Genomic DNA, 14,112 nt, shown 5'->3' with positions numbered 1-14,112 from the left:
TCAAACTAGTAACAAAATGTAACTATAAGCCAAAAAAACTATAAAAGCATGATATAATGCAAGTTTCATAGCAAGAAGTACTTTGAAATATGTACAAATATACACAGAGAGTCTGAAATTCTTAAGGCGTCTGCACCAGAAGGCAGATCATCTTTCGATTTGTAAAGGGGAAAAATGCCCTCAGCCTGACATGCTCAAGGCATTCCTTACTGTCAGGGTTAAGAGCACCTTGAACTCCTAATCCAGCCACACTGACCACTCTCAGTGCTCACCAGCTAGGATTATTCTTCGTGACAAATAGCTCCCTTATGCAGGCAACTCCTGAAAAGTAACACATTTGACTAAAAAAACAAAATGTAACTATTATACAAAAAGCTGAAAATCCAGGTATTATCATGCTTACAACAGGAGATTATGCACAGGGGTTGTTAAAACTGACAGAAATACAGTTCTCCTTCAGGTCATATAGAGGATTATTCAGACAGAAAACAAAATGCCTTCATCTGTTCAGACTGTATTTTTTTCCCAAGTCCTGCATTTCTTCTCCACAAGTTATCACTAGTAGTTATCACTCCTGACCTGTTAACTGCAGTCATTATTTTCAGAAAGAGCTTAATCCACATTTAAAATGATTCCAGTTCATTCAGAAAGCGGACACAAAATAATTCTGGAATAACGCTGCAGACTCAAATATAAACAAACTTGCAGTAATGCCAAGGAAGAGTATTAGAACTCAGTGTTCAATTTCACATCTTAAGGTCGCATAGAGCTGGATAATTTTAATTTAACTGTTTTTTTCTGTTAGGCAGACTGACTCCTAGACCTACATCTATGCGTGTACTGAAATTAAGAATTAAAAAGATTTTATGTGTTTTCTTACTGCTCTTGGCCTAGTCCACATCAAAGTTCTAAAACACCTTACTTATTACCGTTAGTATATTTGCCGCCAGAAACACAAACATGAGTTTTATTTTCATTATACAAAAGGCAGAAAAAGAAAAATAGGCCCATTTCAATGTCACATACATTTAAATAACATTGTAAAAGATGTATGTGTGCAACCAATCTAAATCATAAGAGCTCAAAAAATGTATCCTTGAGTAAACTCAATCTAGCTAGTACTATTACCTAATAGATGTTGTAATACATAAATTATTGCTCCACAAATTCTTAATAAATTAATTTCCTGTGTATCTATGCTCCCCCTGGAGACTTCAGAGGAGAGTAGTTTAGCTTGGCAGGTTAAAAATAGTATGTCTGTTTTCACTCCTTGGTGTCAGGGATATTTTTTTTTGCCCTTGATCATTCCAACAGTTTTAATTCTGGTCTGTATGTTGGAAGGAAGTATGATCAGGATCTTATGTATTTAAAATCCAATGCGTGATCCTTTTAATCCCAGCACAGCACAAAGATTGTGTTTCTTATACCACAGATGTGGAGTTTCCACATTTTTTAGGAGTTTGGAAATCATTTCTGTCTCCTTTAGATTCTCCAACCCTATTTTGAATGCTGAAATTCTAAAGAGGAAGTGTTCAGCTTCAGTGTGGCTATTTTGATATTTGATATAGCTAATAAAACTCAAAATATCCAAAATATTATAGCCCGCCTCAATCTTTCATGCGTCTTCATTCGATTTTTTCAAGAGACAAGGTCTGCAGCCTCACAGGTGTCAGACGATGAGAGAAATGGAGTTGTGCTGTTTTTTAGCAATCACATTACCAGTTCACAACAGCAGTCCTTCTCAGGATTAACTGAGAAGTTATAAGACTGTTATCACAGCCATCCCTTTACAAATCCTGTGCTGGTGCATGCCTTACACAGTCTATGTCTCTGACAAATGTGTTGCTGTATACTTAAAAGTTGTCTTTCGTCCCATGTTCTGGTTAACATATTGCTGGTATTCTTGATGTTTGTAAGCCCGTTCATATGCTTTTGCAGAAATTTTAATGTAAGCATTTACATTTTAACATTGGTCTCCTTCTGACCTTTTCTTTAAAAATGTTCAGTACGTCCACAGCGCCTACCTCATTGCCATGCATGTTACCCACATACTTGAACTCCGGGATCCCAATCTTGTGTTGGGTTGGGAATTTTCCAAGAACGAGAACCCAGAGGTCCCTTCCTGAAAAACAAGAAAAACACCCCAGATATCAGACCTTGCCCTTTTAGATATAGTCAGGATACTCATTTCGAAAACACTGACACATTATTGTCTCATTCTCTACGGTATATTGAAAAGAATTTCTCTAGACGTGCGAATGCAGAACCCAGAATGTCTTTTACCACTTCCTTCTGGATGACTCTGCACTGTGTGATGTTTGCAATTAGGTATGATCTGCACACCAAAACTGAGCCAAGACCCAACACTCTACCTCATCAATCCTCATCTCTCCTGAGACTGGGTGAAGAATGTCTGTACACTTCAATTGAACGTGACGAGTCTGAGCTTGCTATACTGTGTATGTCAGCCGGAGGTAATTTCGGAGACATGCTGGTATGCTTGGCCAAAGGGAAAAAGCACCTTATTCTGCTTGTTAATTATTTAAATTGACAAGTGTGGAGCAACAGCTATGACTGTTTCCTTCGACCTGGAAAAAGACTTTAGTCGAAGTTTAACAATACCACAAGATAGTATAGCCAGTGTTTTATTCGGTTCAAGTTCATGGATGTGTTCATGTTCCTTTTACGAGTTGTTTTAGGATTTTTGAAAGCCGTTTGAAACTTACTGACTTCTTACTTTCGAACTTTAAAACACTAATTCTAGACCAAAGAAAAATAAACTGAGGCAGTTTTTTGCCATTAAATTTAAACTTCTACAGATTTTACACTTCTGTGTCAGGGGTCCTGAAATTGTGCCGAAGTGCGCGTTAAACTAAACTGTGAAGCATCCCTTGAAATAAGCTATAAGAATGGCAGAATGGAATAAAAAACGTGTTTGTAAAATGCAAGTATTTTCACAGATTCTTTCACATTATTAAGAGGATTAGCACTGAGCCACACGACCACCGTTCACCTGCAAACCAGAATTCAGATCACATAAAATATAATGTAAAATGGAACCTAGAGAAGCTAAACTTGGCCTCAACTAAAAAAAAATCCCTCTCATGAAACCAATGAAAAAATAATATTTTATAGACAAGGACACTGGATAACAGACAGGAGTTCTGTGAAGCAATTGCTTCTTAGAACAGAATAGATTCTGTTGAGGACAAAAACAGCAATGTTAAATTAGTTATTAAATAAATCTTAAGTAGAAAAACATTTGTGAAAATAATTGTAAGAATCCCTTGTATTTTTGTGTGATCCAAATGTTCTCAAAGCATCTTACAGGAGGGGACTCCACTAAAGTACAGCCCTTGTTTGGGTACTGTGGTGGAGCATTCGCAAGCAGTAGTAGCTTTGTAATATTCTAAGCTACAGCCAGCACTGTTCTTAAATCTAAAGTTCCAGTGTATATATGAAGCATCAGCTCTACCTGAAATTTGTGGAATACCGGACTCCCCGACATGGAGAAGAGAGAATGAGAGGCATTTAATTAAGAGGCACAGGCACAGGTGGTTCCCAGATTAATACTCATTCACCTCAGGCGTCGGGGGCTCTGAAGGAGATTACATGGTACTTAGCTTAGCTCTCTAGAGGACATTGGTCCATTTCACAAGTGCACAATCTGGCAGAGCTTTATAGGCAAGCCAGAGACGGGATGGCAGAGACGGGACGCTAGTGACTCTTCAGTTCAAGCTGGCAGGAGAGCAGGAGATGATATCTAATATTTGCACTAATTGCATTTCCTGTCAGACAGGAGCTGAAGGCCAGATTACCAAATAGGGATCACATGAGCCTTGTGAGTCGTGTATAACTTCTGGCTTTACAGGAATTCTCTATAGAATAATTCCTAGTGCAATGTGTCTAGCAGCAGGGTGTTGCTCATACAGTACCTATGTGTTTCATGTTGCAGGCCCTGTGCCATCTGTATTAGAAAATCAGGAGGAGCTGGAGTGGGCTTTAGAAATCTAGTTAAAACTGAAATATCCAGCTGCTGCCATATAGTCTAACCAGTCTTTCTTGTCCCAACAAAGTGTACTGTATGTGTCTGACTGTCCCAGTTAACACTGATGTAGGAATGATAACCATCTCAAGCAGAAATAATAACACAGAAACAAATGAAGCATTAAGGCAGAAATGGTATTATGTCTGACTTACTGTGAATTAATGTCTTCAATTCCAGTGAAAATATAAAAGGCATTGCAAAAAAGGCATTTTTTTTTCTATTTCCATCTATTAAGACTTGCACAGCTAATTACCAAGAGGGGAACAGACGAGGGGCAAGCCGCAAAGCAAAAAGTGGGGGTTAATTCCACACCGAAAAGTAAAAAGAAAATAAAAAAGCAATGTTTTGGGAGGGGAGCCTTCTTTAAATGTGTAAAGAGATTCATGTTTCTTTATTCAGAAGTAAAGATGGTACTTTTGTAGGAAAGTAGCCTCAGCAAATTGAACGTACTCTAGTACACATTGTTTTGTATACCATACATTTATTCATTTCCATTAATGCTGGACACATTAGTGTTTCACTCATACGGCCTTAAGTTGAAATCAACAGGAGTATTGGCAAACTACCGTCTCGAAGCTTTCAAACTGTATTTTAAAAAAAAAAACCTTTACAGGAAGGAAAAGGGTATTAAATAAAATATCATCTGTCCAAAGCCACAACCTGAGGATAACTGAATGAACATAGAAATATAGGACTCTACCTTCCACCTATGTCAATTCAGGCTTAGCAATAGGAACTTGGTAGATCTATAGACGATTAGACAAGTGTTTTTTGTGTATGGATTATAAGCTTTGGATCACAAACTTAACAATCATATACCTCTCACCATTATCATTTAACCCAGTCTTCTTCCCAACTACTTTGATTAACAATCTTGAATCTCTGAGAACCTCAAGAATTAAGCACAGTGATTAATTCCTCCTTCAAACTGGAGACCTAAGAGGTGTGTACTATCTTTTAAGGTATTCATTCTTTATAATGAATACTCGCTACTGAAGAATGGCATATCACCATTATAGTGACTGGTACAGTACATAAGTCTGGGCTTTACAGTGAGCGTGTGCATGACTTGTTTGTGTGGGATAGTGGGGGTTAGACGTTTAAGAAAGACAGTTGCAATCACACTGTAAACTAACTTGAAATTAACACAGATTAGCTATATTTGGCTCATTCATAGTTTATTCAGCTAAAGAACCTGTTATTCTGAACATGAGAAACAGACCGAGGACATTTGGGTATGGGCTGCTTTTATTTTTTACGATGGTGGCTGTTTCTGTAAATTGCCGTGTAAATTGTTCTGTACGATAGCTCTCCTGCTCGCAGGAGTTCAGTTTCATGCTGGCGGAAGATTTTCTGTCAGCTGTTGTGTCTGTAAATGTAACAAAACCCAAACTTTTCAAGAAGTAAAGATGGTACTTTTGTAGGAAAGTAGTCTCAGCAAATTGAATGTACTGTAGTACACATTGTTTTGTATACCATACGTAGTACAGAAGAGATACTGATGTACTGTATTTATCACACTTTGTGATCAAACAAGCTACAAAAGGAGAACAGAAAACTTAGAACACGGTTTATAACTTCTGAATTGCAATTTAACACCTTGCAGGTATTAAGTATTTATTTTGAGTATTGCAACAAAGAGGGATGTTTGGTCAAGGAGAGTTAATTTCACTAACCATTTCAGCTTTTCATTATGTGTTCATGTCCATGTCCCAGAAATTCTCTAAGTAAGGGGATATGTTGTTAAATAAGACTGTTCATTTAGACAGAGGTAGATTTGAGACAGTGTGGGAGCCCTGCTACAGTCTCCAGGACAGAAAAGAATGATAACTTCAGATACCAAGCAAATGACTTGTATTTGCATCTTTACCAAAGTATTTGAAATGTAAAATACATCTGAGGCCCTGTTCTTTGAACACTCACACCTTCCTTGGGAAGATGTGTGCAAGACAATATCTCATTACAAAAATAGTATTGAATTACAAGCACAGGACAGGTTAAATACTGCACAGACAGTCCAATCTTTAAATTGTTAATCTGCCCCTTTACATGAGCTGATGAGAAAGGGCCTGTTCAACACCATGTACATTACAGTGGCACATGTTTGTGAAGGAATGTTTTGCTTCTGTAAAATGAGTAGTAAAAAGATTCTTTATGGTGACCCATTTCTATTAAAAGGCGAATAATCCCCCTGAGTAGGAAAGACAAAGGTGCTTTTTATTTCATTTCCACCTGTAGGTGTAGTTTTCCATTGTTTCACCGTAAAAAGCCTATCCATTTTCGACTGTCTTTGTAGACAGTTTGTTTTTATCAATTTAACCATCTGGAATGCTGGAAGCATCACAGCTCTCCATGCAACTGTCTAAATACCTCAATAGTTGCTCACTATGAAAAGGTGGAAACATTAGCTTCGTAAGACAGCAGCCCATCCGGGCTTGAAAAAAAAAACAACTGGAAGTCTTAGTGGGCAGGAAAGCACCAGGGAAGCATTTTGGAACACCTTTCCTCCCAAAGGTATATCAATGCAGTATTTTGGAAATTGATGAAACAACGACTCTTTTCATTAAAAAAAAAATGTTGAGATGGGCTGTTGAAAACTTGTTTCTAAATCCATTAGATAAAATGCTTCTGATTTTCACATTTGTCAAGGTGCTAACTGTACCAGTTGTAATCCAATACTTCAATGATAAAAGACTGAAATATTTACTTTTGTAAAGTGTACTTTGATATTTACTTGTATTTAGTATATATACTAATATTTATAATATATAAAAATATATACATACTATATAGTATATGTACTGATATTTAGTAATATTTAATATTTACTTTTTCAAACTTTTTTAATTTTCACGATGCCACTGATTGGAGTGAAGCCTCCAAAAGCCTTGCTTTTGAACTGGTCAAGAAATTGGTGGAATGAGCTGGATAATATAAAAGGCTTCCTTTCCCTTGCTCACTGCTTTCAGTGACCAAATGTAAATGCAGCTCAGGAAGTTTCACAATGACTTCACTCATGAGTTACAGACCTGCCTTGTGAAAGGCTTCCTAGCACCACACTCCCACAGTCTTCACAAATATCTTTCAAAATAAACAGCATTAGCTGGGCTAACTTGTCAATACAGTGCGCTATTCAGAAATCAAGCACAACCTTACAGAGAGCAGGAGCCACCTCGTTTTTCAGAGAAAGTATGTGTCATTTTTTGATCCTTTGAAGTTCTCATCATTTCTTCATCTGTTTGATTTTGCTGTTGAGCGCATCAAAAAACAAAAATCTCACATCTGAAATGTGGAAAGGAAAAACATTGCAAATTGTCTCGACTGGGGAAATTTTAAAGAGGTGCCCTTTCCTGCTGTGTAAATACAGGGCAGTGTCTCTCAGGAGGCAGGAGATTGGGGGAGTAAGGGACAATACATTACTGTCACATTCTTGAAACCATAAAAACAGAAAAGGTGTCTAAATGAAAAGGTGTTTAGGTGAGGCTCAGCATCATAGAAAAGAAAGGCAGAAAGGGCTCTGTGGCGTGGTCGGAGAGTAGTCACTAAAGGCAGAGTTGTCTGGAAGAAAAGGTCTGCCGTGGAGAAATACGTTTCTAGTGACACTGGAGAAGAAGGCTGTGAAACTTGAATCCAGGAGCACCTGGCAACACAGATTAGAAAGATACACGCTGCGAGATGCACGTTTGTGTCACTGCGCATCACTCACAATCTGCCTCCCGAAGAAGAAGTTGTAAATGAAAGACATGGGATTTGAAAAAAAGAGAGGGAAAACCAAGATATACTGTAAGTGGAAATAGAATACATCACAACAACTGACAATAGTCTTTGAGCCTCATACTCAAATCACTTAAATCCCCAAACCAAGCAATGGGAATTTCAGTTCTGAGGGGATTTGAATACAGGTCGAGTACACCTACAGCACCTTACAAATGTATTCAGTCCCCTGCATATCTTTCACATGTTGTTGCTTTAAAGTCTGCAGTCATGACACTCTAAAGCAGCAATTCATATTTGTTATATATACTACCTACTTCACACATTCAAAGTAAATAACAAAAAAAAAAGTAAATAGATAATATGGGAGAAAAATATAGTTATGAATGCAAAAGTATTTAAAGCCTTTGCCATGGCAAACCTACATTAGTCCAGTTGCACATCATTACCTTAATGAGCCACATAATTAATTGAGTGGCCTTTGACGGTGTGCAATAATAGTGGTTCACATTATTTCAGAATAATTACACCCATCTCTGTGAGCTTCCTCAGTCAGGCAGGTTCAATCACGAAAACCAATGAGCTTTCAAAACAACTCAAGGACAAAGGGGTATAAAAACAAGCTTTGTGAAGTCAGTCATTGTTACCACTGGGCCAACGGTATCCCAGTCACTCTACAAAGCTAGCCTATGACAGAATGGAAAATCCAAATGCTGCACGGAGTTTGCAACAAAGAATTTAAGTGATATTGCAAACTGTGAGGCAAAAGGTTTTGTGGTCGGACATTTTTTTTTTGTGGTCTAAATGCAAAGCATTACATCCAATGCAATTCAATATAGTGAATTACTCAGTCAGCATCATCTCTACTGTTAAGCTTGGTGATAGCATCACTACGTTACAGCTCTGCTCACCACTAGGGACTGGAAAGCTTGTCAAGACTGATGGGAACCTAGATGGAGTAAAGTACCCACAACAGGGTCAAAAATTCACCTTGCAGTGGGACAATGGTCCAAAGCACAAGGCCAGAGCTACAGTGGAGTAGCTAAAGTCAGAAAGAGAATGTCCTTGAGTGGCCTGACTTTACTACGTTGTGACTTTATTCATATTGAGAATCTGTGGAAACACTTGAAAAATGCCAGAAATAAGTGACAGTTACTTAAATAAAAGTACATGAGCCCCATGCAACATAAGAGAACTTGAGCAAATCTACTGAACAAATTAGTAGTGATTGCAGCGATATGGTGTGCAAAGCTGGTTAAGACTAACCTTAAGGACTTATGGCTATAATTGCCGCCAAATGCAAGTTGATTCATGGGTGTCAATCCTTATGAAATCAAAGTACTTCAGTTTTTACTTTTTTATTTTAGCTGAAATTTTCTTATCTTACCACTAGAAGTCATTCCGGTTTTGAACGGAATACTACATTTAAAAATCTGCTTTCACCATTTTAGAATTTCACAAAATGGGAAACTAAAGGAAGGGTCTGAATACTTTGGCAAGACACTGTACTTGAAATGAAAAGCAAACAAATCCCTCAATCGCCTTTAGTCATTGGCTGTTAAACAGTCAAATATATAAATCCCAGGAGTTGAAGGAGAAAACAGGGAAAGAAACAGACAGTGATCATTCTTACCTTCCACGGATTTTCCAATACTATGCAAGTGCGTGAAGGAAGAATAGTTTTTGTTGACTGCTTTCAGGTACTGTTCGATTTCGGCACTGTCATGGTAACGGAATTCCAGCCCCCAGATCGATGACACCAAGGTCCCACAGAACAGGCACACGCTGAAGAGAAACATCACCCAGGTGCGTGCAATCCTAGAAACATTCAACAGTGTAATCAAAAGGAGGTGTTTGCATTTTACAATGTGCTACAAATGGCTTGGAAACTTCTTCTTCTGCCATGTATTTTCGCTAGTGTTGGTCATCAGACTTCTGAAGGAGGAAGTATTGTCCCCAGTCGTAGTTGCATGGCTGTATGTTGTTGCAAAACATGTGGAGTGTCCTTCTTGACAGTGAGCGATGCTTTCACAGATGCTCACAGTGTGCTGTCCACAGTTTTGTGCCTGTTCTTTAGAAGCATCGATCATCTTGTGTGTATCTGTTTCTAATTTGTTGATATTGTAGTGAAGTGGCAATTTGCCAGCACATGGAGCTGTAACACAAGAGGTGCCCTTGGACTCAGTACCTTATTTAGATGAGGGCAAATTATTTAGTGGAAAATGTAAGGGACTAATAAATTAGTTTGATTATTGATGTGTTGCATCAGTACTGTGTGTGTTAATTTTGTGCTCCTCTATCCATATGAGCCTTTACCTGGAGCAGGCCTTCTCAACCCTAGTCCTGGAGGAACACTGCCTTCTGTCTTTTTTGCTCCAGACAATTTCTTAATCACAAGCTAATTGATTTCAGCTTTCTAATTGAAGGCATATTGGTCAATTTTAAGCTCTTAAGAAGTTGAATGGTATATATAATTGGTATCAACCCTGTATAATTTCTTACTTTCAGAACTCCTCTAATTGGTTAATGAAAGGTAACTAATCAGTCCTCTGTGAAGGAAGAAACACTCGCTGTGGGAATGTCTGATACAGCGTCATTCCCACCTGTGTCTGCTCATCAACCAGTTTAGTTTTGATCTGTTGAATCAGAAATAATGAGAGGCTTAACGAGAGGCTGTGTCAAAGTCCTGTGCGCAGATGTTGTTGGAAGCAGAACCCTTGGGTATTTTTAAACACTCAGGACTGACTGAACAAACAAGTTAAATAAGACTCTAAACAAGCAAGCAAATTAATGAAGTCGTCAATTAGCAGCTGGAATGAAACCCAGCAGACACTGTGTTCCTTCTGGACCAGGGCTGGGGGCCACTGAGCTACGGCAGGGGTTCCCAACCTTTTTTGTCTGCTGAACCCCTTCAACCTAAATTATTTGGTAATAATAAGTCCCCCCTTGAGATTTTAACTAAATCAAACCTTTCAATAAATGTAGATAAATCCTACAGCAACCCTCTTAACATGCATCTTTTCACCTTGAAAAATATTAATATTACTACTGCTGTTTTTCTTATTCTTATTATTATATTGTTATTTATTCATAGGACTATTTAATTTGACATTGACGTTTCCATCACAATCTCACGAACCCCTGCAGTACCGTCACGAACCCCTAGGGGTTCACCGAACCCCCGTTTGGGAACCCCTGAGCTAGAGGATACTCTGTGCCTGGTGGTGGGGGTGGGAATAGGATTTTTTGAAAGGGGGGAATCATTGCAGCGCTACGTGCTTGAGACTGCCGTGGTTGTGATCTGGTCTGAGCAAACCACTGTGAGGCAGAGCTGCAAGGTAAACCGCAATGACATTTTGCAAGAAAGCAAGAGGTGGCAGCTGGTCATTTTCCTGCTGGTGGAGTGCTTCTAAAGCAGATGGACCACTCAGCTGGGGTAGACCTAGAGGCACCATTAGGGAAGGACACGCATGATATTCGGCTTGGTGGAAGACGCTGACACTTGGTACCACCTAGAGGGACAAAATCAGCAGTAGACGACCCCTAACGGTGACAAATGAACCCTAGGTAATTCCTGGTAGCAGGAACACAAGAGGACCTGAGTAACACAAAGTCTACAGTGGATTGTAAAGAGATGTGTAGAGTATGTGGCTGCTTTCCATTCCCACTGTTGAAGACCTGGGCCCAGGCATGGCAAGGAAAGGAGAGGTGAGTGCCCCTGCGGCCAGTGAGCTGCTTCTCAGGAGACGGACTGTGGCTCCCGAGAGACAACCAGCTCAGTTTCAGAGGGTGTGTGCTTTCCAGCTATAGTTCAAGCAGACAGCAAGTGTCAATGGCTGGAGCTCTGAGATCAGTTTCTACCACGCTCAGCACAACAGATGATCTTGGACTTTGACAAGAAACAGACCGAATCAGCCGAGTTTCTGTTCCACCCCTTGAGCGCGGAAAGTTGGCTCCAGCACCTGACTGAGCAAAGCCGGCCTGACCGAAAGCCAAGACTCATCTGCAGCAGATGTGCAGGACTGAACCCTTAAGAAAGGAAGGAAGTCAAGGCCATCTATGCAGAAGGCTGCTCAGCTAAGCGACAGAGAGTGAGCTGACTTGCCACCTGACAATCAAGGGACAGCAGTCCGGGAAGTGTGGAAAGCTGGGCTATCTTCAGTGGCTGTACCACAGTCTAGGCTGGAAAGAGGAGGGAAACGAGTGTGAGATGACTGACATGGGGGTGTTTTTTATGGGAACCCAGTTGCCTCCTGCATCCAAGTGGGAACAGGAGCAGCACCAGAAGGCTAATCATCACGGTCAGCGGAACTGACTTCATGTCCAGTGTATCAACAGAATGTGTTGTGAGACTCTTAATCAGTTCTCTGCTTTGTCAGTAGAGAAAGGGAGAACACGGACATTGGGCAGTATCAGGGGTTAAGCTGAGGACAGCGACAGGGCAGATAAACCCATAATGAGCTGGGGACTGTTGCAAGTTGAGTGGCAGTCACACGGTGGAGCAGGATTTCTGTTTGGCAGAACTTGGGGGCATGATTGGTCTGGACAATGAAGACCCTCGTGTAACAGGAGATTCACTAGACCCGAGGGGATGATACACTCCTTTTGGGGGGAGAAGACTATCCCACTCTCTCACAGCAAGGGGAGGAGAGGTAAGGCCTGCTACCACCCAAAAGCCATGGCCCAGTGGCTCTGTGCGAACTTGAGCCCAGGTGAGAGGGAACGTCCCCCAGAAGCAGCCTCCTCCCAAAGAACCGAGGGGCGGTAACTTGGGGGTCTGCTGAGCAGCAAGGACACGGCCAGACCTCTTCCCCAGATCCCAGCCAGGCCAGTGTTTCCAGGGGCTCCAAGAAAGGACTCGGTGAGTGGAGCCTTTAGCCGTAGCAGATGCTACCTCCTGCCTTGCGGAGCCTGGAGTGATCACATCTGGGAGCACTTTATGGCAAGTGGAAGCGCAGTGCAGCAGCTGTGGTGGGACTGAGAACGAGCCCCAGCTTGTGGTTCGTAATGGAGAGTGGATCTGCGAGGGGTGTGTGAGACTAATAGGAGTCAGGACGGACACAGGTGTTCTACTGCATTTGGGCTGTAAAGAACGACTATGCACTCAGTATTACCACATTGATATGAGATCCAATACTGGCAGATCAAGATAATATTGCACTTCTAGTTGGTTGTAGTGCATCAAAATGTGGGGAGTACAGTGGCAGAAAAGTAAGATCTGGTCCTAGATATTGTCCCTGGGTTTGATTCTGGACTGAGGCACCTTCTGTGTAGATTTTGCATGTTCTCCTCTCTCACCGTTTTGTTTTTTGGTCCAGTTTTGTCCCATACTCAGAAGACCAGCTGGCTAGGTAAATTGGCGTTTCTAAATTATCTCTGTGTGCTGGTGTGTATGTATACACCCAGGGACAGTTTCCACCACAATTAATGGGAATGAGCAGATAATAATACAAAATAAAAATATACATGGTCAAATTCCTTATCATTCAGGGCTAGACACAACCTACAAAAAGCCTTTTGACAACTCAGAAAGAGCTAGGGTTGTGGACAACAGCTTGCACATTCACTATAAAATGCTTTAAATCTCCTTATTAGTAGTTGATGGTAAACTAATAAAAAAGTAAAAATAATCATTAGGTTTTAATAAAAACTAATTAAAAACTACAGACTTGGTTCTAAAAGTGATTCAGAACCATAGGTTTTCAGAAGTATGAACAAACCTAGAAACCTGAATATCGATTATATTCCCACTTCCCTGACATATGCCAAAGGAGGAAGCGCCTCCAAACTTTTCTCCGCGACAATAATGAGCTTCTACACAAAATGAATACACTTTTACAGCATTATAATTTAATCACTGGATTGCTATACTGTACATCCATCTCCTAACCACTTCTTCCAATTTAGGGTACATATGTGCTATATTAAATGTAATATATCCCTACCTTCTCAAATCAGCCGTTTTTTTTTTCCAAAAAAAAATTCTCGGTCCTTAATTTAAAAACACTCCAAAGTCGTTTGTGTTCTTTCATTCAGCGTAGAGGCAACTGTCGGTGAAACTCCAGCGCACCGCAAAGCTCTCGGCTGGTGCCTCAACGCCGAAGCTCTTGAGAAAGACGAGTGTCTTCTTTAAAGACCGGGGTTGTTCAGTGTCCACGTACTGTAGACTCCGCCTCTGAGCCCCGACAACTGCCAGATACTCCGCTTAACGCCACTCAGACACTTCCGCTGGCTCTTGGAGAAAACGCAGCCGACGCGTATTTTTGTGAGATTTAATCTGTTTATGAAAGCCCAACGGGCGATCCGTTAAAAAGTTAAAGCTCCAACGCCCACAAAATCTTCTCGACTAA

General features: G+C 40.4%; 1 protein-coding gene across 1 annotated transcript in view; it reads right to left on the bottom strand.

Annotated features, from left to right (window-relative positions):
- Positions 1-13,880, bottom strand: part of cpm (carboxypeptidase M) — a 42,123-nt gene extending 28,243 nt beyond the window's left edge. The window contains exons 1-3 of the mRNA XM_088924277.1: positions 13,708-13,880; positions 9,396-9,580; positions 2,025-2,122 (exon numbers count right to left, since the gene is read on the bottom strand). Of these exons, the coding sequence (XP_088780403.1) occupies positions 2,025-2,122; positions 9,396-9,561 (264 nt within the window). The 5' untranslated portion in view covers positions 9,562-9,580; positions 13,708-13,880. The remainder of the gene's footprint in view (positions 1-2,024; positions 2,123-9,395; positions 9,581-13,707) is intronic.
- Between the last annotated feature and the right edge of the window lie 232 nt (positions 13,881-14,112).

Source organism: Atractosteus spatula, chromosome 8 (assembly GCF_055471065.1).
Source record: "Atractosteus spatula isolate fAtrSpa1 chromosome 8, fAtrSpa1.hap1, whole genome shotgun sequence".
Taxonomy (NCBI): Eukaryota; Metazoa; Chordata; class Actinopteri; order Semionotiformes; family Lepisosteidae; genus Atractosteus; species Atractosteus spatula.
The sequence above is the reverse complement of the archived record's forward strand: the minus strand, read 5'-3'. Positions and strand labels throughout refer to the sequence as shown.